Here is a 26,463-nt window from a genome sequence, read left to right on the forward strand (position 1 = left end):
CTAGCTATACATCGCGACTAAGATGCCCGCTTGGTTGCCAAGTTTGATTTCCATCACTACAGTAACTTTCCTTGCTAGTGTGCTGGTCTCAATCGTGGGCTACTTGTAGGGCCGCTCTAGTGGGCCAGGGACTTTTGGTTCTCGGGTGGTACACACCCCCATACTTGGAAAAATAAATATATAATTTAAAAAGCAAGAAAAATCATTTTTTTAAATTAGAGATGATCAGGTATTCTACTTGTAAAAAATATTTCCCTAGGGAATGATTTCCATGGTGTTCAGAGCAAAAAAAAAATTATGACTACTATAAAGTGAATAGTACCTGATCATGGAGCGGTTCGAGTTTGTTTCTTTACCCCGGATACAATGAAAATAATTCCCTAGGGAAATATTTTTATACAAGTACAATACCTGATCATTTCTGAGTTCGAAAAAAGTATAATTTTTTAAAACCTTTTTTGAACTATTTCTTATTTTTTGAAGTATGGGGGTGTGTAGCACCTGAGAGCCACAATGCATTTCTCCGCTCTAGTGTTTCTACATTATCATCCACATATGCTTCCTTTGATTCATAGAATTTATATAAGTATTGTGTACGATTTAAATTAAATGAAAAAAGTTATATTAAATATGTTTGATTTATAGGAACATGTCTTTTAGGAACACGTCCTATAAAAGTTTTGTAGTGTAAATCCTATACAAAAAACATTAAATTATACCTCATGAAAAATTTGTTTGTTATAATTAAACACAGTTCATCTTTTCATAGGATTTTTAAGTAGGCATGACATTTCAATCATATTTTTTTCCTATTTCTATGTTATTTCTATGCTATGAATTAAAGGAGGCCCTATGTTTTTTCTATGCTATGAATTGACAAAAGATGAAGCGCCATGTACCATTTGGCTGCACAAGCCAAAACAATCACATTTCAAAAATAAATAAGTTTCAATTGTAGTACATTTTACTTTTTCTAGTGTAAATTTGAACAGGGGTTCGGTCGAGACGGACCAGAAGCTTCATTCCAAGTGGTGGGTATAAGTTACAGTGAGAACCAAAAGTAAAGAAGAAATTACATCCAAGTCCTTAGTTCTTTTTTGAAAAGGACCTCAAACGAAACTAGGAAAAGCAATCGAGTCCTTTGACTCGACCACAACTGAACCACCGCTCGCGGCCGTCGAGCTCACCACCGGGGACTATACCACTTGGGGTGATGCCAACGTGTGGTGCCGCGCCGGGGTTGATCAAGATCCTCCGATCTAGCACTCTGGCTTGGAGGAAGATGGACCATAAGAGCAACAAGCTCTGAGGCGCGAAGTGGCCTTCTCTGGCCGAAAGAAGCAGCGGCTCGACGATGTCGTTGCTGATGAACTTTGCAGGTAGAATCTTCATGATTCACCCCAGGAGCACCAGATCTCCCCATTGCACTACTACTATAGTTTCTAGTATTATTGGTAACTAGACAACTTAGTAATACCGAAAATACAACTTAAGACCAAAACAGTAAACAACTTAGGGGCATTCAATGGCGTAGCTAGAGACGAGGGAGAATGGATGCGCGTGGTCGTCTCGGTAGGGTTCTCTGTCGGCTCGGCGTGCAGCTATTTGTATGGAGTTGGTTTGCTACAACATTATAGTTGCTTTTCCACAGCAGCTAAGTTGGTTTTCAATAGTTTTTATCGAAACATATACAAATGGGATCTACTTTCCAAGTTCTCGCGAGGTCTGAAAACGGAACACCATTTCAACAAACGATTTGAAAATTATGACTTTCAAAAAAAATTAGTGCTCCTTCTGTGTCCATAGTTTAGTTTGTTGAGCTCGGAGTTGAAAGTTGAAACAAATTGGGATGCGGATGTTGACGTCACTTTCTGCTCTTTCACGCGCAAACGCTTGACTTGACTTGTCCCCACGCCGCTAGTACCCTTTTGGTCTCTGCCGGGAGCCTTTATCAAGGAGGCGACTGGGTTTTATAATATCTCACCATCATCAGATGTATGACCATTGTATGGCCTTGATTTCCATCATTTTTGTTTTTGATAGTACATATTGAATTTCAAGAAACAAAGATCCTGTCGTTAATCTGTACAAAAAAAGGCATTTTTTCCCCTTTATTGACACTTGGATTTTGTTACAAGACCCAAGAAAAAAAAACCTTGTGGAAATGCATGCTAGAAAAGGTGAAGTTGCCACCCCCAACATTACATCACAATCGAAGCGACAACATCACCTAAACCTTGAGCAGAAGTGGAACTAAATTTACAGCAACAAAGTGTACGAATTAAACCAAAGAATCCTTGCACGCCTCTCGTGCGCTGCTCGCGGCCGGATGCGCTTGAAGTTGCGCAGCATGCTCGGCGATGCAGCGAAGGGCCGCTCAAGTTACTGACCTGACCTGAACACACATACACGTTGTTCGTGTAGACACATACCACGCGCGTAGTACTAGTAGATTGGTTAATGTACAGCTGAAACTGAAAGGGCAATCTTGGCCCTTTCATTCGTCGAACATCTTGAAGGTGAAGTTGCCTTGGTTGGCGAGGTCGTCGATGATCTGGAAGTCGATGTCCGGGGTGCCCTGGAACCAGAGCGGAGTCGCGGGGAGCGGCGGCGGGACGGCCGGCGCTGCGTCTGAAGAAAAATTGGAACATGAGACTTCAGAATTCAGAATAGTTCAGAAGCATATAAGAAATGGGGGCGAGTGATCTGGTCGGGTGCTTACTCTGCAGGAGTGGGAGGTCGTTGCTGCTGTGGCTGGCGTGGAGGAGTATGTCGGCCTCCTGGAGGCTGGCGCGCTGCTCGAACGCCTCCAGCAGCAGCTGGTGCACGTACGCCTTCTGCGCCCTGTTGAGGTGCTGCGGCACGCACTCGACGCCGGCGAGCTCGATCTTGACGAGCTGGCAGATGGAGTTCACGTACACGGTGGCGCCGCCGACGCCGCCGGTCTGCCCTGCGGTGTACGCGTACACCCTGTCGCCGGCCTCGCATTGCCTGGCGTGTTTCGTCGTGGCCTCCCACATCCTGTCAGTCATGCCGTCGCCCATTATCTGTTCATGCAAAAACAGAGCAAAATCAGAACTGAACAAAACCTTCCATGATTTGCAAATCTGATCATGAAGAAGCACTGGGAAGTTCATTACCATGCGCAGCACGTCGGGCTTCACCACCAGCATCTGCAGGAACTCCTGCACGGTCCGGACGCCGCTCTGCGTCAGCTTCTTGTGGAACGCTCCCTCCTTGCCGATCTTCTCGAGCCGCCACACGTCGTCGCCGAGCGCCGGAGGGTAGTGCTTCCGGTACACTGCATGCAGCATAAATCACAACTTATCAGCACGATCGTCCAGTCACACTTCCACAACGGGAAACATGGAAGCCGGAGTTCGTCGACGGGGACGTACGTTCGCCGCGGTGGTCGCGGACGTTGAAGGCCTCGGTCATGGCCTCGGCGACCCTGGGCCCGTCGTACCCGCTGCCCGGCACGACGCGCGCGCCGATGCGGAACTTGCGGCAGCGCAGCCACGAGGAGTTGTCCGTGAACTGGAGCTCGCCGACCGTGGCGCGGCCGTCGCGCATGGTGAGCGCGACCTCGCCCGTGAGCAGCGGGCGTTTCCCGGCGCGCTCCTTGACGACGCCGCGCGCGAACTCGGCGGCGGACCCGCACTCCTCGCGCCCGTCGTGCGGGAAGTCCCCGAAGATCGGCACGACCTCGACGCGCAGGAACTGCGGGACGTTCTGGCACGGCGAGCCGGTGTCGGCGTCGACGAGGATCACCTGGAGCGGGTTGCCGTTCGCGTCCTCGATCTTGCTGCCGGTGAAGATCGGGAGCTGCGGTGGGTTGAGGAACGCCAGCCTCCAGGTCGCCCGCGGCGAGGACGGCGGCGGCGGCGAGGTCTCGGGTGAGGACCTCTCGATGTAGCGCGGGCTGCGCACCAGCCCCGCCTGCAGCTCCTCCTGCACCTGCACGCACGCCATCAAGAAACAGAGCAGTCAGCACCATACTCGGTTCCAAGAAACAGAGCACCGATGTGTGCGATGTTCTTGCTTGCTTACCACTCGGCGCAGGAGAGGTTCGAGGAGCATGAACACATTATGCACCTGCTTCATCATCACGGCCTCCTTGATCACCCTGAAACCCCAAACACACCCACGCCATGGAATCAGCAAGAAATCCTCCACGAACAACACGACACCGGACCACGACGAGATCGAAGGAAGCTCACGTGGAGAAGGACGGCAGGCGGTGCATCCGCTTCTCGTCGCGCCGGTCTTCCTCGTTCTCGGACCCGTCGTGGAGCCGCTTGGCCGCCATGGTCGCAAGCTCGCCGCAGTCCAAGTGCAAGAACTACTAGTGTTTGTGTCTCCGTCTCCGCCGCGTATCGATTTTGTCGAGAGAGAGAGAGGGAGGATGGATGGAAGGGCTGTGATGATTTTTGCTCGATGGGGAGGAGAGATAGCCGAGCTTATATAGGCGCCGCAATGGGAAGGTGTAAGGAAGATTCCCGGAAGGTGTGAGGAAGAAGGCTCGCCTGAGTAGCTGGGAGTGGCCGATCGAGCCCGAGCGGGAGCCCGAGTGATGTAATGTCGCGATGTGGCTCCTATGTCATCGTCAAGTCGCTCTCTACGCGCGTCGTCCCCGATGGAACACTCCGGCGTTGCGCTTTCGGTGTGTGCGGCTCGCGAGTCGGCGACTGAGGCATATATTTTGTCACCGAACAATATGTGATGTGCCTCACATATTTTGTTATGAACTCTGCTCAATGTTACCCAAATGGTTATATCTGATGCTTACTTCGGAATAGTTGTCAGCCCTGCTTTATTATGATTTTATTGTTTTTGTTGTTGCATGTTATCCGAAGTGATATGGGGCTCGTATTTTGTTGTTGCAATGTTATTTCAAGTGATTATACGTAATCCTAACATATGAGTATGATTTTAGTAGCACCCGATGTAGGCGGCGTTGGAATTGGACGGCGGCCGCTGACTATGGTGGTTGCAGGAAACCCTAGGGATCGTTTTGTATTTCTCGATCTTTTAGGATTTTATCTGCAAATTCAGGATAATCATTTTATCCCGGTTTGTCTTTTAGTTTCCACATGTGTTGCTTCATGTAATTTGGTTTTCGATTAATGAAATATGTGGTTGCTCCCAAAAAAAAACATATGAGTATGATTTTAGTAGCACCCGATGTACATGATAAATATGTGAGTCACACCTTCTATTAGTAGTAGGGATTCCTATATGAGTAGGTAGGGTGGATGGTGCCCTTGAGACATTGAGTGCTTCTATCATTTAAGTGGGCGTGTGAGATAAATGATAGCAACACGTAATGTCTCAACGGTACCATCCTCATATGTGAGGCATATAATTTTTAGTATTAGGGGACCCTTTAGGAGTAAGGTAGGGTGAATGGTACTATAGAGACATTAAGTGATGCGTGAGACATAAATGATACGAGCACTTAATGTCTCAACGGTACCATCCACCCTACCCAACTCATATGTGAGGCATACATTTTATTAGTACTAGGGGACCCTCTAGAAATCAACTCGGGTGGATGGTTGTGTTGAAACATTAAGTGCTTGTATCATGCGAGAGATAAATGATACAAACACTTAATATATCGTCATATGGTTGTGTTGAGACATACATCATGTGAGACATAAATGATATGACACTTAATATCTCAATAGTACCATCCTTATATGTAAGGTATACTAGTATATTTTATTAGTACTAGCTAGGGCCTTCTATAGGAGTAGGCTAGGATTGATGGTACACTTGAGACATCAAATACCTGTTCGATTTATCTCACACATCAAACATTATGTGAAACATAAATAATACAAACACTTAATATCTCAACGATAACATCATAATATATGAGGCATAAATTCTATTAGTAGTAGGGCCATACAGGTGTAGGCTAGGGTGGATCGTCATATGGAAGGCACAAATTTATAAGTAGTAAGGCTTCTATAAAGCTGGTCATAGTGGGGAGTAACTTAGACTCGTAACATATGTCATGTTACTAGTCTAGGTTACTACTTTCATAGTGGGTAGTAACTTATATGTGGTGTCATGCATTGTATCATTTATTATGTTGTAGACTCATCTTGCTTTGGGGTGTGTGATATTATGGTAACATAGCTAGTTACCACCTCATTCTTTTTCTTCATTTATTAGCATGTCATGTCCCCAAAATGCCTTGAGATATGTGATGTTACTAGCTATGTTACTCCCACTGTGAGCAGTCTAAAAATAGGCGAGGTTAGATGGTACCATTGAGACACAAAATGCGCTTATCATTTATTTCTCTCATGATGTCTCATAAAACGTTGTGTGAGATAAATGAGGGAGAGAGAGTGGAAGGGAATAATAGTGTCTAAAGTGACATTGATATTGGAGTCTCAGTGTCATGTTATGGACACCGACATAATTTTTAGATTTGTCGTAATTATGCAATTTATCATGTTTGTTTATTTAGGGATGGAGAGGTGACAATAAGCCACATGGGCCTCCACCAATGAGCAATGTTGGCACTGATTTATCGCATATACTCATGAATTATGCTTTTTAGCGAAAATATATGGAATACAATACGGATTACGTGTATAGTTTTGATGTAAAACTTGGTATGGTAGACTTGTAAAGGAATGCTCAACGTGGCATAAAAACTTTTGAGCTTGTGAGTGATGATGGGAAGCTGCAGTGATCAGCTAAACTAACACGGAGTTTGTGCATGTCAAAAAAAACACGGAGTTTGTGAGTTCGACTGACAAAGAATGAGTAACCAACACTAACTGACACACGGCATAAAACTGAAGTCCACTCCAACTACAACTACTATACCGGACCTGAATCTCATTATATTAATCTGACTAACAGCTCTCCTATTATCATACTACAATATTTTTTCAGCAACTTGTCTTACTAATTTTGTGCTATCTGAATATTCGACAATATCTCCATTGTTTGGTAGTACATCGAGTACCAAACATGGGTTTATTCTTTTCTTAGAAACCAAAGCAGGCTTTGATGTCAGATGCTGCGACTTTCAGTGTAAATCAAAACTTGAGCTTGCGAATGCTGAGTTAAGCATACTAAGTTCATGTAGGGCCCTGCTCCTCGTGTATTTTATTTTATGAAGTGACGCAGGGAATACGCGTTTAACCTCCATTGAGTGTGATTCTGGTCCAGATCCCCCATCCAAATGTCGATTTAATAATGCAACTCGCCCAAAACTAATTCAAATAATTGGTTTAGAAATGTCCAGGTCTCTCTCTTACTAGGCCAAAAAAAGTTCAGTACAAGCTGCAGCTCGAAGCCATATGACTAGACCTGGAAGAGCCATGATTACATTTATATATGATGTCACATAACTGAACCTGCCATGATAAACTAATTTAGAGCGCAGGAGTGGTTTAATTTAATCTCGTTCAAATGCAAATTCCTCTGCATCGTCAGTATCGAGGGCAACTTGGCAGGGCCACGCGGTTACTTCACACGCAGATCCAATCAGATCGTGGTGCGAGAGACGCGTTACACGTCGGAAGCAAGACCTTGACTTGGAACAATGCTATGCTAAAAATGCTCCAAGTCTCAAGGTACTGTCATGGCTAGCTACGTGTGGCCCTTATTGTGGCCATCGATCAAGCTATGGATTCCTCTTTGATGCTTTCGGTGTGGTTGGTTCTGGCGAATCAAGCGAGATGGTATCAGCTACGGAATCAGAGTGTTAACACATGGGAAACTGGTGGAGATCGATCGATCTTCGCATCGCGTGCTTTCGGCATGAGCAGAAGATCCCAATTGCATGCTTCTTTGGTCGATCACAAACCGCGTAGCAAGACAAAGACTTGTATAATTATCTCTCCATCCCCGGTCAAGATCTGAAAAATAATGCACACATCAATCAAGAGTGACAAATTCTTAAACAGTAGTTGTATGGAGTAGCATGTATTTTGGGCGCAAACTCTGACGGCAGGTATCTCCGATTTGGATCTGATAATGACAATGTCGTTATCGCCGTTGGTAGGAGCAGTATTAGTAGTTGGGACCTTGGGATTGGATGGTCGATCGTGCTCAATCGCCTTGTCACTCTGTCGCCGTCTCGGACAGAATCTCCATGTCAGTCCTACGACGCGTCGTAGACTTCATGGGCATCCATCCTTTTCTTTTCTTTGTTTCCTTCAAACTCGTCCATCGATTCGCTGCTGGGTACATCTTGAACTCGTCTCTTCCTTTTTCCCTTTTAGCAAACAAAATAAGGTTATCTCGGCTTCATGCTAGATCATGATGCACAATTGCACATCGGTCTGAACTATAGCCCAAGTGCCCAACCACGGATACATATGATTTCAACATCTATTTTCTTACTACGCTAGATTCATATCAAACTATATAGTCTATATATGCGTCAAATACCTAGTTGGAGTTGGCATATATCTCTGTATAAAAATGAGAAGATAATTGCAAAACTTCATCCTGTATAAGAGGGCGCCGATTTGGCTCCAGGCTACATGGAGCCTTTCATTTCCAAAATTAGAAAAACATAAAGTGTAATAAATGTTTTTTTCCAAAAATATACATATTTGTTCCACATAAATGCAAATTTCGTGAAAGAATACACTTAGTTGTAAGCTATACAAATTGAATTATGGCTCGAGAAGAACCAAAAGCTAACTCTATTTAGATTAAAATATTGTCTTTCTTCATGGAACACAGCTGAAAATATATAATGATGAAAATTTGAACGCACATAATAAAAATCATATGTAAATATCTGCAAATATATAATTTATATATTCATGGTTTAATTTTTCTCTCGTTTGATTTAGCCCGAGCTTCATTTCAGGTTGTATTATCCATCGAAGATCTACTAGGAGTCGAAATGTTTCTCGGAATAAAATTGACAAGATAACTGAAAAGACCATCTTCTACAATCTAGCGATTTTGTTTCGGGCGACCGGGAAACAACTGCTTCTAAATGGATGCTAAAAACAATCAGATTTGAATGCCGATACTTGTGTGAATGCCAAGTAATGAGAGGATAATTATCCAAGTTTATGAATGTCGAGTGAATAAGTAATCCTTCGACTTCGTATGTTTTAATCAAAATAAGCAAAAGTGAATAGTATTAAAATCTTTCTGTATTATAAAATTTAATCTTCAAAGAAAAGAAGGGTATGGAGCTTCTTACTAGATTTTAATGAAGTTCTGAAATGATGCAACGTCACAAGATAAAATAAAATAAAAATAAAAAATCACAGTCACATACAACTTCATAGATATGGTCGGTTAATCCAAAGCTTCGACCTTGGAGAAAGATATATACTCCCTCCGTCCATGAAGCATGTCTTATATTTTTGTCTAGCTTTGGATACATCTAGATACATCTAAATTTAGTCAAATTTGAGTCTTGTTTCGTTAGACGGAGGGAGTGGTATGTTTCAATACTCTCTCACATCACAGGTGCAGGCTTCTCTTCGATTGTGGACAAATGAAAGCCGGGGTACATGGACATGGATCCCTTTTAGAAAAAAGACATTCCAAGAAATTTCATAAATTTTTAAAAACAAACCTAGATGCAGTTATGTTAGTGTGAAAACCCCAATGTGAAAATAATTTGCATTCTGGGCTGTGCAAGATTGATAAAATTATGGATATGGAGTAGTGAACAATGCAATTTTATAACTTCCATCAAATTTTGTAATTATTTTGTGAAGCAAGGTATTCTGCGTTGAGATTTTTTATGTTAGTAGAATACATCATTCACTACATCCAGATTTTTTTAATATATTTTATACACGTATAAATGTTGTTTTTCAATTTTGAATAAAACGGCGGCCTCCTTGTAGCGTCAAATGGAATTTCCAGCTTCTCAGAGACCTCATATACTGGGTCCATATAGACCGTGTCTACAATATGTTGGTTAATGTTGTGAACTTCACGTACCTTGGATCTGGTATAGCATATTGAGTTACAGACATGAACCCTAGAAGCTCAAGCTATTGCAGAAATATACACAGTATAATCAGACATTTACAAATCATTCCCAAATTATGTAACCATGCTAAAAACTTCATATCAAAACAGTGCACCAAGAATCTTCAAGGGCATCTCACAATAAAATAACTGCAGAGGAAACTACATATTATTCTAGAGTTTTCCATTCAATTTATCGTATCACAAATCAGATTAAACAAGCACAAAGAATGGCGAAGATGCGAAATCATGTCAAGCTAGCATTAGCAATGAGAAGGACCACAGAGTTATTAACACCGAATCATTGACCCTGTAGTTCTTGGTCTCGACCTAGTGCACATTGAGTGACCTTTCCCGATTAGCAAGAGCCATTGCTTTTGTATATGGTATACATGACCAGTTCAATATTGTTAAGGGGTGACCACATATCACTTTGACTATTGACATTGGGTTTTGAATACCGATGTGCAGATATAAATTTATAATTAATAATCATTTCGTAAGCTTTCTACTTTTGTTGTCGAATGTTGGGGAGTACGTAGTTGCGATACGGCTAACATTGTGAATAAAGCTCAGGAGTATAGGAAACAGCCCGAAATTACCCTACTGGACTTGTCGGGAATAGATGTACTTTGTGAAAAGTTTTCGGAAGATCTGTTGCTGAATATTTCGGCGAAGCTTCTCAGTCCGAAGACAGACAGTACCCACGGCAGATGCCGACACATACTACGCGGTACGGCGATCGGTAACATCAAAATCAGCATGTCGCCATGCATAAAATTCCAACATGCTCCACCTCAGTACCACGCAAGTACAGACACCACCCGGCTGCACGCCAATGCCGTGAGCCCACTTGTTGGTTTTGTCGTGCATGAGAACAAAATTAGCGCAAGTCACATTGGCAACCAAACCATTTTGTTTGCATTATGAGTACCTGTGAGCTAGTGACTGTAATTAAGTATGAGCAATTAGTCAGCACCATTTTGTTTTGCATTAAGAGGTGAGTTTTTTCAACATGTACTTAGTACTAGCAGTGTGCTAGTAGCATTTGTCAGGTAGGTTCTTTCCGACTTGCACAGAAGGATCCACGGCAGCATAAAGTACGAACATACACCTGTACCCTCGAGACCTTGTATTCACAACGAGAGGTAAGATACAAAACGACGGTGGTTTGGACTTGCGTAACCTAAAGTACGTGGCATTGCATCTTTAGTCACGATCAGGTGTAGGATCGACAGCGATGCATCGATGTAACCAACCGTCATCACCGGCCTATCAAAGATTCAAAGCACGTTGCTCCAGCCTTGTACATGTGCTGTGCAAGGAACCTATGCCTCCTAGCTAATGTCGGGTGTTGTCTACTCTCTGCATTCTAAAGTAAATGAAGTATTTTATTTATGCTAATTAATTTTATAAGAGTTTGACCAAATTTCTAAAATATGTCAATCTTTATAAGATCAAATTGTTATATAACGAAAATATATTATATGATGACACTAATAAAGCTAAATAGATTTTTGTTGATGTTGACATATTTTTCTAAAAAAATTGGTTAAACTTTAAATAGTCTATCATAGGAAAAACCTTGAAGATCGATTATTTAGAAACAGATGGAGTACTTGTTGTAATGTCAAGTACTTATTTAAACCAATAGTGGTATGTTGCAACCCCACAATTTTTTATTCGCAAAAAAAAAGCCCCACAATTTTCTGTTGCATCATAATATATGAATGTTCCACGAGTTTCATAATCTATATTTGGATACATGAGGAAATGTTAGAACGATGTGGCAAACACATGAAGTTTCTTTTGCATGCAGGAATTATATGTAGAAGGGATCGGATGGCTCAGGATCACGACTTTAAGTTTGATCGAACGACTCTAGGAGGGGATGAAAATTCTCCGTTTCAATCGACAAACAGCTAGTGTGCCGGAAGATTTTATTGAGAGAATCCACAATGCATATTATAGCGACCAATCTTTGAAAAGAGTGTTCATAGTTGAAAATCAAGATATATGTCGTTGCCTAATCGGCGATACCTCGGAGGAGGGATCCTCACGAGGGGGGGGAAGAAGTAGGGGCCATAGGGCGGAGTGCGCACGGGACGGTGGTACGCGAGTTACCCAGCTTCGGAACACCTGCACGATGACAGGGCCTACTGCTGCTTGTCTGGAATTATCTGGGCGCTTGCGTGTTGTTACAATGGTTGTGGTTGTGCCTCTAGGGCTCCCGGGATCCGGCTTATAAAGGCGCACGGATCTAGGGTTTACATGGAGAGTCCTAGCCGGATTACAGATTGCCTAGTCTACGTTACAATATCTTGCCGTGTACGTCAAGGATCCGCCTCCCCTATACGTCGTACTGGATCCGGGTTCCTCATGGGCCTCCACGGATCCGGGTTCCTCCAAAGGTCGGTGCGGATCCGGCTATCTGATCCTGGGCCGGACTTCATCCTTCATGATCAACGACAGAATCGGGCCGTCCGATGGGCCACATGCCACCATCACCGTCTATGGGCCACCCGGGCTTGCCGGATCTAGGCACTGTCGATGGTACACCCATGAAGTATACCCACAACAGTAGCCCCTAGAGTTCTCCGAGTTTCTCCCGCAGTTTCCGCCATGCTTGCACCTTATGATCTCCGGCATTGATGGTAACGCGGAGAAAGTTGAAGAACTCCAACTTCATATCTTCTTTTTTCCAACTATATGTCGGAAGATTTCCCATCCTGCGGGACTTCATCCATCGACAGCCTTAAAGCATGTCTCCGGGTTACTCCCCGCTTGCGAATGTGAACTCGCTTATCTTCACGCTTTTACCCGGAGTCTTAACGGACTCAAACGGTTCCGCCAATTCTGGCGCCATTTTCGCGCGGTTTGTGCGGTAACTTATCTCTAGCCATTTTTACCGTTAGGGTTTGGGACACGTGTCATGCATCCAACGGCGCGACGCTTGCGTTCCGACCACAGGATGCGAAGCGCGAATCTCATCCCCCCGGCCTATAAATATCCACCGTCGACCCTAACTTCTGATTCACCCCCCATTCTCACCTTCTCTACGCAGCGCCGCCCGTGAGCTCTACCTCCGCCGTGCCGGAACTCGCCGGAAAAGTCACCGGAGCATCACCGAAGCGAGTCCACCACCGTGGTGTTCTTCGTGTTCTTAACTCCGACGAGCCACCGCACAAAAACCTCACTGCCGGCGACTCCGGCCACCGCGAAGTCCATTACGGTAAGTTCTCCGAGCTTCAATCCTTTGCCGTAGTTGGTAGGGATGATTGCTAGGTTGACGATGAGGATCCGACTAAATTACGCTTTCCGCTACTGCTTTTACATCTTCAGATGTCGTCCACGACTCCGCCTCCTGCCGATGAGCCGATCATGGCGACGCCCATTTCCTCCGCTCCGCCTCCCTTCATCCCAGTTCAGCTGGATCCTACTAAGGATTCCGGCAAGGACGCCGAGGGCACCTCAACTGTCCCGGAAAAAACCTCTGAGGCGGAGAAGAAGGCGGAAGAAATTGCTACCAAAAAATCCAAAGCTCGCCAACGGGATTCGGAATCCAAAGGAAAATGGTGGCCCTGCACCACCACGAACATTGAACTGCAAAACTTGGAGGGAGAAGGATTCTTGCAACCCGGAAGTTGGAGGACGACTCCAAATGCCTTAGCTCCGGCCCCTCAGGACAACGAGATGGTGCTGACGAAAGCGTTGGTGGAGCGAGGCTTCTCATTTCCGCCTTCGGACTTCTTCCTCGAGATCCTGAAGGCCTATGGGCTCCAGCGCCACAACATCTCTCCGAACAGCGTGCTTGCAATCAGCAATCACGTCACTCTCTGCGAAGGCCATCTCCGGGTAACTCCCGAGCTCTCCCTGTTTCAATACTATTTCACTGTCAAGAAGGAGAGGATCCGGCAGTCCTCCGAGCTGGCGACATGCGGAACCATCACCTTCATGATTCGCCCGGGCCGCGTCTACCCCCACACCGACCGCCACGAATCCGCGCGGTACTGGTCCGGAGGTTTCTTCTACTTGAAGGACGCTTCCGACCCCGCGAACGTAAGAAAATTGCCACCGTTCAAGAACTGCCCCGCCACCGAGCTTCCGACATGGTCGCATTGCCCCCACATCTCCGAGTCACTCCAACTCACGCGCGCCGTCAGGCGGATCTGCAAGCTGACGGAGGAGGGGTTGACGGGGAAGGACTTGACCCTTTCCTGGTTCACCAAGCGGATCCAGCCGCTTCAACACAGGGACCGCTTGATGTTCCAGTACACGTGGCGCGATGACCCGATGCGCGTCACAAAAGACAATCTCTCCGCCGACGCCCTCGACAAGAGAATCCGGGTCCTCATCAAAGTTCCGCGTGAACTCCACGTTCACGTGTGCAACAAAGATATCCACATGAATGGTTCCGGAACCGCGGTACGTCGGCTTGACTGTAACCTCTTGTTGCTTTTCGCATTCAAATTTTTGTCCAAGTGTTTAACTCTATATCAGCTTGAAGCGCTCGAAGAAAACGAACTCGGAACTCTTCTCCGAGTTCCTTCCACCGGTAACACGGATCCAGAAGCCGCGTCGGAGGCGGAAGCTCCCGAGGCCTCCCGCCCCGCGAAGAGGAAGAAGGCCGCTCCTTCCAGCCCCCATGCGAAACGCGCCCGCGAAGTGCCTAGCACTGCTGCTACCCGGAGAGCGGAGACGGAAAAGAAGCGCCTTTCACTGATTGACACCAGCAACAAGGGGCAGCCTGATGTCCAGCATTTCTTCAAGCCTTCCGGGTAAGCGCCTATTTCCGAGATCCAAGTTCTGGTTTCACGCTCAAACTTTTACTTATACTTTTATGTTTTTTCTGAAGCTACGGAAGCCAGCCCCCCAAGGTCCCAAGGGCCCCGAAGAAGAAAGCCAAGCCATCTCCGGCTTCTATTCCTGTTACTCCCGAGGTTGAAGTTCCGCCCAAGGCTTCATCCGCCTCCAAGCCGGATCCGAAAGATGTCATCAATGTTGATGTTCTTCCTGAAGATCCCGCCCACCACGGCGACTCCGCCAAGGGGACCTCCTCACCCGTTCCTCCGTCAGCTCAGCCAAGCTCCGCTTTCGCGGGGCCCACAGAAGAAGAAAAGGAGCAAAAGGCAAAGCTCCTTCAAGTTACCAATGCGACTCGAGTCCACCTCCAACCAACTCCGTCCCTTCAAAAGCTTACCCTCTCACAGCGTCACGCGGAAGTTTCCGACATGCTGAACAAAGTGTGGGGAAAGCCGGACAAGGAGGTGCGTGAACTCGCTGACCTGGAGGACAGCCTGAAGGAGTTTTTCGCCAAGCACAGGGAAGTGCGGCAGGTAATACTAGCCCCCAAGCATTGGGTGATATATTTCCGTGTAACATGTATTAACCGATGCTTTCCCAAAATGTACCTGAGGCGGAAATTTAAAATTTTTATACCAAGACTTTGAATTCCTCGCTAGCCCCCAAGATTCTAAATATCCGACTAACTCCTTGCTGCTTTGCAGACCACGCGGAAATTGCACGAAGATCTGCGCGTGCACGTGCTGGAGCAAATCACGGAGATCGAGGGGCTGCGCCAGAACGCAGAAAATAGCCAACAAGCTATCCGGCTGCTTGAATCCCGTCTTCAGGGTACGATATCTGGGTCTGCTTTTTTCTGATATAATTGTTCAGGATGCATAATATGTGCAATTTTGTCTACCTACAGAAGAGACTGCCAAGCACTCCAAGTTTGACGAGCTATCCGCCAAGGTCCAGGTGCTTGAGGCGGAGAACGAATCCCTCAAGAACTTTATGAAGACATCCGCTTCCCAGGAGAATCAAGCGAGGAAAGAGCTGTCCGAAAAACATGCTCGTGACCTGGCGGAGCTGAATGAAGAACTGGAGAAAAGCCAGGGCCGCGTGATTTCCGTGATATCTAAGAATAAAGTTCTAGAAGCGGAGGCGGAGGCCATTGACAAACTTATCTTCCGTAAGCGTTTTACGTGTCGTTGCTCCGACTACTTTGTAAGCTTTCTTTCTAACGGAACTGAACCTCCTTCTTGCACAGCAAGCCTCGGCTTTGAATGGTCAAAAGAATCAAACCTGAAGAGGACAGAGGCATACGATGAAGCGCGGATTTCAATCGACGCGTTATTCGAAGCCTGTCGCGGAATTGCCAAGACCCTTACCCTGAAGAAGGCCAAAACCTCTGTGATCGACACAATGACCAAACTTATGCAACAAGTGCCGGATTTCATCAAGGACTGGCAAAAATCTTCAGCACGCGGAGCTGCCTCCCTAGTCCTGGCCACCTGCAAGGCTCACTTCCCCACGCTCAAACTGGCGGATGTTGCACGCGGAGCCCCCGAGGATTCCGACATGGGTGCCCTCCTCGCGGAAACCGAAGGCTACGAGCAGTTGTTTGTCAGGCGAGTGGATCACTCGTTCTGGTACAACCAACACGATCTGCCCTCGGGATTTTCCGATGCAGAGGAGGAAGCAGGTGAGCCGGAGTATTATGGGGAAGGCTCCGGGTCAAGCGGCGAGCATTCCGGAGGAGACTCTGGTGATGACTCCAAAGCCGGATCTGGTGACAGCGACGGCGGTTCCACCTACCAGCAATATGAAGAAGAGGACTCCGAGTAGAGTTCCTGTTTTAGACAATGAAACAAATTGCATCATTTTGGCCCCGGAGTGGGGTTGTAATAACTTAAATTCTTAAGTTAGTTAGGGACGAAAACATGTTATGTGCGGGCGGAAAACACTTATCCTGCAATCCGTTTAATATTATTTGCATGTTTCGTTTTGTTGGAAAGCAAGTGCTGGTTTGATAATTTCCGGCTTGCCCACTTGACCTTCCATGAGCCGGAAAACCTGTGCCAGAAACGCTCGCCGGCGGCAACGAAGCCCAATGGCAATCCGTCAATAACCGCGGAAACAAGCTCCCAGCCCAAGTGCCGGAAGTCGCTACCAGGAATCCGTGAGTTTGCAACAGAAAAAATTTCCGCCAGAAAACTTAAGCTTACATCCTAAAGGACGATTTTGAAAATCACAACTTTCATACACGCCTAGGCGGAAAGATCCAGCTCTGCGGTTTTAGTCGGAAAAGACATACACGATCCGTAAATGAAAAATTAAAGGAGGTAAATGACTCTAAGAGTGAACCAAAAGCTTTATTTCATTGATCATGTATCATAGATATTACAAGGTATGTAATGCGTAAAGCGCTAAGTGTGGAAAGGACGTAGCTGTGCTATGTTCCAAGGACGATCTGTTTCATCATATATGTCACCCGGATCTTCTCGTTTTCGTTTCCGGTGCCAGTTGGGAGGTCTATCCTTTAGTTCCCGGAAATCAACGAGATAGTAGGATCCGTTGTGTAGTACTTTGCTGATGACAAAAGGTCCTTCCCATGGAGATTGCAACTTGTGATCTTTCACCTGGCGAAGGCGGAGGACTAAGTCTCCGACCATGAACGAGCGGATTCCGAACTCGACGGCTATGATAGCGTCGGAGCTTCGCCGGTAAATGGTGGAGCGTTGGTCAGCTAGATTCCGAGCTTCTTCGATCAGGTCCACGTGATAGTCTGTCGAACCTCGTCGCCAGTTTCTTCATTGTAGGCGGAAACTCGCGGTGAATCATGGATGATGTCGGTGGGGAGCACAGCCTTCGGATCCGTATACCAGGAAGAAAGGAGTAAATCCTGTTGACCTGTTAGGGGTAGTTCGTAAACTCCACGTAACGTAGTCTAACTCATCAGCCCAAGCTCCGGCTGCGCGGCGCAGCGGTTCTTCAAGGCGAGGTTTGATTCCGGCTAGTATAAGGCCATTGGCTCGTTCGACCTGACCATTAGATTGTGGATGAGCCACAGATGCAAGGTCAAGCCGGATCCCAACTTCATCGCAGTAATCCTTCAATTCTCCTCGCGCGAAGTTTGTGCCATTGTCTGTGATTATGCTGTGCGGGATGCCGAATCTCGTCACGAGGCTGCAAACAAATTTCAGTGCCGTAGCACCATCGGCTTTTCTCACTGGCTTTGCCTCGATCCACTTACTGAACTTGTCAATAGCGACCAGGAGGTATTCATGACCACTAGGAGATGATTTCTTTAACTTACCAACCATATCGAGCCCCCAGACCGCGAACGGCCAGGTGATAGGGATGGTCCTCAGCTCTTGGGCTGGAGCGTTTGGTTGAGTAGCGTAGCACTGACAACCTCGGCAAGTTTTCACCAGCTTGTCGCCGTCTTCTTTAGCCGTTAGCCGCAAAAATCCTAACCGAAAAGCTTTTGCAACGAGGGACCTGGGGGCGGCGTGATGCCCGCAATCCCCTGCGTGGATCTCTCGGAGGATTTCAATGCCATCTTGACTAGAGACGCATTTGAGAAATACCCCGTTTGCGCTTTGTTTGTAGAGCTGTCCATCAACAATTGTGTAGGATCTTGCTCGTCTAATGATCTGTCGTGCGTGGACCTCGTCCTCCGGCAACTTTTGATCAATGAGGTAATCCAAGAACGGCTGAGTCCAGGCCGGAATGACTGCCATCACTTCCTTAGCCGGAGAAACTGCCAGATCAGGATTTTCCGGGTTTGCACCCTTTACTGAGGGTACTCGCAGATGCTCAAGGAATTGGTTTTCGGCCGGATCCGAGCTTGGACAGCATGTCTGCTGCTGTGTTATCGTCTCTCCTGACGTACTTGACTTCGTATCCGAGGAAGCACTTGGCGATCTCGTCCACTTCGTCTCTGTAAGCCGCCATGACGGAGTTTCGGCGTTCCAGTGTTCCGGCTACTTGTTGTGCCACCAGGTCGGAATCTCCGCAGCATATGATGTGCTTGATCCCAATTTCCTTAGCGATGCGCAGACCGTGTAGTAGAGCCTCGTATTCCGCCATATTGTTGGTTGCTTCGAAGTGAATCCGCGTAACGCATCGCAGCTTCTTCTCCAGTAGGTGACTTCGGGGTAACTCCAGCCCCCGAGCCTTGATGTTGCTTGGATCCGTCAAAGTGCATGACCCAAGCTTCGTGTTCCAAGCACGTGTGTGCCCTCCGGTGCTTCAGTCCAATCCGCGATGAAATCCGCTTGAATTTGAGACTTGATTGCGGCTCGGGCTTCGTAGTTGATGTCAAAGGCAGATAATTCGATGCCCCATTTTGCTACGCGTCCTGTTGCGTCGGAGTTGTTGATGATTGTTGCCAGGGGAGCCTTGCTCACCACTGTCATTGGGTGTTCCTGGAAGTAGTGTCTCAACTTCCGGCTGCCTAGGAAGACTCCGTATGCTAGCTTCTGAAAGTGAGGGTATCTCTGCTTGGATTCCGTCAGGACTTCGCTAATGTAATAGACAGGCCTTTGGACTCCGTGCTCAAATCCTTCTTCCTTTCGCACCACCACGATTACGAGGCTGATAACTTTGTTGGTAGCCGCTATGTAGAGGAGCATAGGCTCGACTCAGCTCGGAGCTGCCAATATAGGTGGGGAGGAGAGTATGTTCTTCAACTCCCGAAGTGCTTTATCTGCGTCGCCTCATCCTGCACAAATTTGTCTGTTTTCTTCAGCAGCTTGTATAGAGGTAGGGCTTTCTCGCCAAGACGGCTAACAAATCTACTGATTGCTGCGACGCAACCGGTTAATCGTTGCACATCTTTGAGACAAGTTGGCCTTTTGATGTTCAGGATAGCCTTGATTTTTTCCGGGTTAACTTCGATTCCCCTGTGAGAAACAATGAAGCCAAGGAGTTTTCCAGCTGGTACGCCAAAGACGCACTTTAGCGGATTCAACATCATCTTGTACCGTCGGAGATTATCAAAGGTTTCCTTAAGGTCGCTCAGCAGGTCGGATCCCTTTCGGGTCATGATCGCGATGTCGTCGACGTAGGCGTGCACGTTCCGGCCAATTTGGTCCTTCAGGCATCGCTGCATCGTACGTTGGTATGTGGCACCTGCGTTTTTCAAGCCAAAAGGCATGGTAACATAGCAGTATGTGCCAAAGGGTGTGATGAAAGAGGTCGCCTTTTGGTCAGACTCCTTCATCAAGATCTGATGATACCCGGAATATGCGTCAAGAAAACAAAGAAGTTCCGCCCCTGCCGTCGAATCAATGACTTGGTCAATGCGCGGCAAAGGGAACGGATCTTTCGGACAATGCTTATTCACGTCGGAGTAATCGATGCACATTCTTAGTATTTCAGAATTCTTTTTGGGTACAAGGACGGGGTTTGCGACCCAATCAGTATGGATAACTTCTACTACAAAACCTGCCTCTAGTAACTTTGCTAATTCCATTCCTACGGCGCGGCGCTTCTTATCTCCAAAGCGTCGCATAGCTTGCTTCACCGGTTTTGCACCCGGATTTATGTTGAGGTAGTGCTCGGTGAGTTCCCTTGGTACTCCGGACATGTCAGAAGGTTGCCATGCGAAGATATCCATGTTAGCTCTGAGGAACTCGACGAGCGTGCTTTCCTATTTGGGGTCCATGTAGGCTGCGACTGAAACCTGCTTGGAGTTGTCACCTTCAATGAGGTCATGCTTCTTGGTTTCTATCGCGGCCTTGAACGAGGTCTTCTGTTCGGAGATCTGCTTCTTGGTGGTCCGCATCTCGGCCGGATCCACCGCGGCTCTGTAGCCTTGCAGCTCCTCTCCAGATATGACGGATTCTGCAAAGGCGGCCTCGCCTTCCTCGCAGTCCCTAGCTTTCTTGTAGTCTCCGGACACGGTGATCCAACCGTTGGGACCCGGAATCTTGAGCTTGTTGTAGATGTAGCATGCTCTGGCGTGGAACTTGTGGTAGGTGGGCCTGCCGAAGATCACGTGGTAGGAGCTTTTGAAGGGCACCACTTCAAACGTGATCATCTCTTCGCGGTAGTTGTTCACATTGCCGAAGGCCACGGGAAGTTTGATGCTGCCCGCGAGAGTTTGCCTTCTTACCCGGAACCACACCATGAAATTCAGTGGTGCTGTGCTTGAGCTGTTCCTTGGTGAGGCTCATCTTCTCCAGGGTCTCCGTGTACATGATGTTCGAGCTAGCTCCTCCGTCCATAAGACACTTGGAGAAGTCATACCCGTCTATGCGGGGACTCACAACCGGAGCGTAGCACTCTTTGGGGATGACGGCCGGGTGATCCGACCTGTCAAAGGTACGAGCTTTCTCCGACCACTTGACATACTGCGGCACAGCCGGAACTGTGGCGTTCAAGATCCGGAGCGCCGATTTTTTCGCGCGGACAGTTGGGGTGCCGAGGAAGGTGTGGTAAGTTCCGACACTCTTCTTTCCAAAGGGGTTGGACTTGTTGGCTGCGGTACCCTCCTTGGGCTCCGGCGAAGCGTCATCCTCATCCATGGCCTCGGAACTGTCCTCCTCTTTGTCCTTGTTCTTGCCCTTGCCTCCTTTGCCGCGTGGGCGGTGCTTCCGGGCTCGCTTGTATCCTGCCTCCGGGTCATTCTTCAGATCGTTGACCCACTTGCAGTTGCGATTGGTATGGGTGGATTTGCCCGTAGTCGGATCCAGATGGGCCAGGCACGGCATCCCTGTATTCCTCGTAGGTTTGGGGGGCGCGGGATCCGGCTGCGGTGACCTCGTCGGCGCGCCGCCGGCCCCCGCTCGCTCCGCCTCCACGTCCGCGGCCTCTTCCGCCTCCCCGGACCTCCGCGTTGGAACGTCATGGCTACCATGTCGGATCCTCCGCCCTTCCGGTCTTCGGGGGGTTCTTCCGCTTGTTGCTGTTGCCGACGCCGTTATCACGGTTTTTCTTCCGTTGGTGCAGGGGTATGGCCGTAGCCGCGAGATCTCCGCCTGCGTCGTCATCGGCAGCAGTATGATCGCTGGCGATGTTTATCATCTCGTCAAGAGTGAGTTTGTTCGCGTTCACCAGGCAGGTAAGCTTGTGGCGCAGCAGCCCCCCACTCTGCAAACCACCAATGAAGGCGTGCATTGCTGTGCGGTTATCTACGTTCTCGCACTCGTTTCTGGTTGCCAACCACCGGGTGAGAAAGCTTCTAGACGTCTCGCCCTTCTTCTGGATGCAAGCTTGAAGATCGCTGGTGGTGGCCGGTCTCTTGTAGGTACCCCTGAAGTGGTTCTCGAAAGCCTTCTTCAGGTCCAACCAGCAAAAGATAGTGTTCTCCTCAAGGTCACTGAGCCAAACACGAGCTGGACCAATAAGGTACAACTGGAGCATGCGGCAGGCTATATTCGGGGTTCCTCCGGCGAAGGTTACTCGCATTGTAGTAATCCTCAATCCAGGTATCCGGCCTCTCGCTGCCATCATAATGCTTCAGGTTTCCTGGTAGCTTAAGGTTCAAGCTTCTTGGCTTTGGTTCCTCTCGGATCATCTGGCCAAAGCACCTTGGACCGATGTAGTCGGATCTGTACTCGTTGAGGCGATCCCGGGCATCACGGGGGGCACCACCGGGTGATTTTGAGCGGGAACGGGATCTCCGGCCTCTGCCTCCACCTCCACCTCCGACTCCACTGGGTGGTGGCGAGGGAGATCTGCGAGGGGGCCTGTAAGATGTTCTTCCGCCTTCAGATTCTCGGCGTGGCTCCCGCGGCTGGCTCCGGCTTCGGTGGCTCCTTTCCTCTTGGTGGTGGTCGCCTCCGTTGTTCCGGCTCCTGCGTGGCTCAGGTGCGTACTCCTCGTTCCGGCTTCTCCTTGGTTCCGGATCGCGTCCTTGGCTTCTGCGAGGCTCAGGGTCGCGTTCTTGGTTCCGGCGAGGCTCAGGCTCGCGGTCTTGATTCCGGCTCCTGCGTGGTTCCGGCGTATGCTCCCTGCTCCTGTCTCTAGGAGGCGGCATGTTGTTGCGGATATTGATTCCACCTGGCCCATGGGGCCTGGTGTTTCCGGCGGGACTGCGACGTCGAGGAGGTAGCGGAGGACGCGAAGCTCGGGGTGGCGGTGATGGAACACGGTACTTATCTCTGCCAGTGTACATCGCATCCTTTCCCTTTGCCGGATTTTTCGGAGTTGAATCCGATGATACCGGGATTGGATTTGGATGATTTCTGACTTTCCTCCTGCGCTCCGTAGATCCGGTGCGCGACTCGCCATCACGGTGTTGACTTGCTATGGCGTCCTTCTGCGCGGTGGATATGCACTGTTCCGGATTGGATGCTAACCTGCGCGAAGTGTCTGCCTTGCTCGTTGCCGCATTGCCGAGGCAACGAGCTTCCGGACGTAGTTGATGTCAATCTCCTCGTCCTTCTTTTCAGGATCTCCGCAGCCTTCTTCATGTTATCCTTTGGGGTTGCGAGCGGCCGTTGTTCCGTGGGTGTTGCAAAGGTAATCCCGCGGGGAGGGATGGCTTCTCGAGCGATCCTATCAGCCTCCGCCTGCTGAGCGGCTAACCTTTTCTCCCACTCCTTTCGGAGTCCTTTGGCTGTCGCCATCATCTCGTCGACTTCGCGATCCTTTTTTAGGGAGTAGTCCACAAAATTTGCCGCTAGAGTTCTTTCTTCCAGCATGGCGGCAGCAGTCTTGGCAAACTTCTGAGCTGTCGCTAGCATTTCCTGTCTTTTGGCTTCTAAGGCCTCCGGATCTGCAGCTCCCTCAGGAGTTATTGGCTTGTTGAGGATATCAGACTTCGCGACTAAATCCATGCGCGCCTGCTCGACCATCTCTTCTGGTGACAGGACATCCTTTCATGGTTGCGGTCCTAAGGGAGGCCTCACGTTGGATGGTCCTGGGCTGGAGTTGGAAGCTTCGTCTTTCGTGTCCGGCTGATCCAGCGGTGCCACGGTTGCTAGAACCTGCATCGGCTGGGCGGATTCCACTTCAGCTTGCTCACCGCCTCCGAGTTCCTCGAGCTTGCGGTTGAATTCCTCTGTATTCATGGATGAAGCGCCGTCGTCTTCTTCCCCAATCGCGAGCTCCTTCGTCAAGCGATTGTATTCTTCTCGTGCCTATTGAGGAGGCATCGTCGGAATTTGCGCTTAGGTTACCGAGGATTGATTCCTCGTGGTTTCCGGCTTCCTCTTGTCCCGGAGCGTCGCCGTCTCCGACCGCTTCGGCAGATCCGGAGCTACGTTGTTTCCGAGTGCCTCAACCTCGCAAAGGATCGGCCTCGTCCCGGTGGAGGGCGTCTCTCGCGGTATGGGCCAAGAAGTGCACGAAGTGACACCTTTGCTTCTCTAACACCCGGGAGACCCGTGCGGATCCGCATTGGTCTTCCACCGTTTTCTCCCGCTCGGGGGCGGATTGGGTGGGTTTTGATTTTTCCCGATCTAAGGCGGAACCTTCCTTAAGAAGCTCTCGCGACTCGGATCGGATCTTCGCGACGGCGTCCAGCCTCGGCGGCGGACGCGTCAGCGTTACTTACCAGTGCGTTTCCGTCGGAATCGATGGTCTCGCCGATGAAGATGTGGATGCCGCCGATTGGGACGATGGGGAGCTTGACGGGGTTTGTCCTAGCCGGAATCCAGAATTCGTCCGGACGGACGATCGGAAAATTCCCGGCGTAGAGTACGCGCCCCACAGCGATCGAGTCGTCGTAGCTTCCCATGGCGGAGCCCTCCCGGCTCCGGCCTCCAGACGCCTCAGGCCCCACGGTGGGCGCCAACTGTCGTTGCCTAATCGACGATACCTCGGAGGAGGGATCCTCACGAGGGGGAGAAGAAGTAGGGGCCATAGGGCGGAGTGCGCACGGGACGGTGGTACGCGAGTTACCCAGCTTCGGAACACCTGCACGATGACGAGGGCCTACCGCTGCTTGTCCGGAATTATCTGGGCGCTTGCGCGTTGTTACAATGGTTGTGGTTGTGCCTCTAGGGCTCCCAGGATCCGGCTTATAAAGGCGCACGGATCTAGGGTTTACATGGAGAGTCCTAGCTGGATTACAGATTGCCTAGTCTACGTTACAATATCTTGCCGTGTACGTCAAGGATCCGCCTCCCCTATACGTCGTACTGGATCCGGGTTCCTCATGGGCCTCCACGGATCCGAGTTCCTCCAAAGGTCGGTGCGGATCCGGCTATCCGATCTCGGGCCGGACTTCATCCTTCATGATCAACAGCAACTGGGCCGCCCGATGGGCCACATGCCACCATCACCGTCTATGGGCCACCCGGGCTTGCCGGATCTAGGCACTGTCGATGGTACACCCATGAAGTATACCCACAACAATATAAATTGTGATAACATTGAAGGGAAGAAACCTGCTACCCATATATGGGTACTCTGGAGGCAGGTGGGCTAACGGAGGAGGCCGAGCCGGCTAAACCGAGGAGAAGGAGGGGGAGGAAATCTATGCTGACGGTAAGGAAAGGGAGCCACAAGCGCAAGGGTGTGCAATGAGGTTCCTAATTCAAAACATTAAAGGGTTCGGGGCGCCAGGGCGCGTGACCCAGCTCAAGGACTTGTTCAGGTTAGAGAGAGTTGACATTATCGGGCTCCAGGAGACCATTAAGACGGAGTTCTCGGCGGTGGAGCTCCGCAGACTTGAGCACGGGGGCCAATTTGCTTGGAGTTGGCTCCCAGCCGTGGGGCACTCCGGGGGGATGCTCCTTGGTTTTAGGGATGAGTGCTTTGAGGTTGGCCGCTGGAAGAAGGGTACCTTCTTCCTGAGCGCGGAGGTGCTGCAGAGAAACAATAACCGCAAGTGGTGCTTCATGTTGATTTATGGGCAGGCGGACCATGCAAGGACTGGCGAGTTCCTGGGGGAATTAGAGGGGGAAGTGTCGGCTTGTCCATTACCTTTGGTGGTGGCGGGCGACTTCAACCTCGTACGCCGAGCCGAGGATAAAAGCAATGGGATTGTCAACTGGCCTAGGGTAAGGCGCTTCAACGACGTGCTGGATGGGTTAGCGCTCAGGGAGATTAGGCGGGCAGGGGCCGTTTCACTTGCACGAACAACCAGGCAGTACCAATTAGGTCTGTCCTAGATAGGGTGTTTGTCTCTACGAGTTGAGAGAGTCTCTTCCCCCTTTGTACGCTGACGGCGATCACCAGAATTGGCTCTGACCACTGTCCGCTGATTCTGGATAATGGTGAGAAAGGGATAAAGATCCCTGCACGCTTCTTCTTCCAGACTTGGTGGTTTGGGGTGCCGGGCTTTGGGGAGCTCGTGAAGGATAAGCTCTTACAAGCAGGGGTGGACTCGGGACCACATCGTTGCTGCATTGATTTGTGGCAAGGAAAGTCCAGAGGGTTGCGACAATTCCTGAAGGGTTGGGGGGCTAACCTTGGCAAGCAGAAGCGGGCGGTCAGAGAGGGCATCATGCTTCAGATCGCCCAACTGGATAGCTCTGCGGATGCAGGTGGGCTGGATGAGGAAGGGTGGGCCCTTCGCTACCATCTGGAGGAACAGATTATTCAGATAGATGCTCTAGAAGAAGAATATTGGAAGCAACGCAGCAGGGTCCAGTGGACTCTCAAAGGGGATGCGTGTACGGCCTTCTTCCATGCGTTTGCCAATGGTAGGCGGAGGAAGTGCTTAATTCCGAGGCTGTTGACCGAGACTGGGGAAGTCACGGAGCAGAGGGAGTTGGTAGATCACATCTATGGTTT

General features: G+C 49.0%; 1 protein-coding gene across 1 annotated transcript; it reads right to left on the bottom strand.

Annotated features, from left to right (window-relative positions):
• Window positions 1–2,078: 2,078 nt before the first annotated feature.
• Window positions 2,079–4,403, bottom strand: LOC124665622 (protein SAR DEFICIENT 1-like). The gene is made up of 6 exons (XM_047203017.1): window positions 4,221–4,403; window positions 4,051–4,126; window positions 3,399–3,957; window positions 3,141–3,301; window positions 2,723–3,047; window positions 2,079–2,631 (listed from the first exon to the last, which is right to left on the bottom strand). The coding sequence occupies exons 1-6, from the start codon at window positions 4,307–4,309 to the stop codon at window positions 2,498–2,500; spliced, it is 1,344 nt and encodes a 447-aa protein (XP_047058973.1). The 5' UTR covers window positions 4,310–4,403; the 3' UTR covers window positions 2,079–2,497.
• Window positions 4,404–26,463: the final 22,060 nt, after the last annotated feature.

The sequence above is a fragment of the Lolium rigidum genome, chromosome 6, assembly GCF_022539505.1.
Source record: "Lolium rigidum isolate FL_2022 chromosome 6, APGP_CSIRO_Lrig_0.1, whole genome shotgun sequence".
Taxonomy (NCBI): domain Eukaryota; kingdom Viridiplantae; phylum Streptophyta; class Magnoliopsida; order Poales; family Poaceae; genus Lolium; species Lolium rigidum.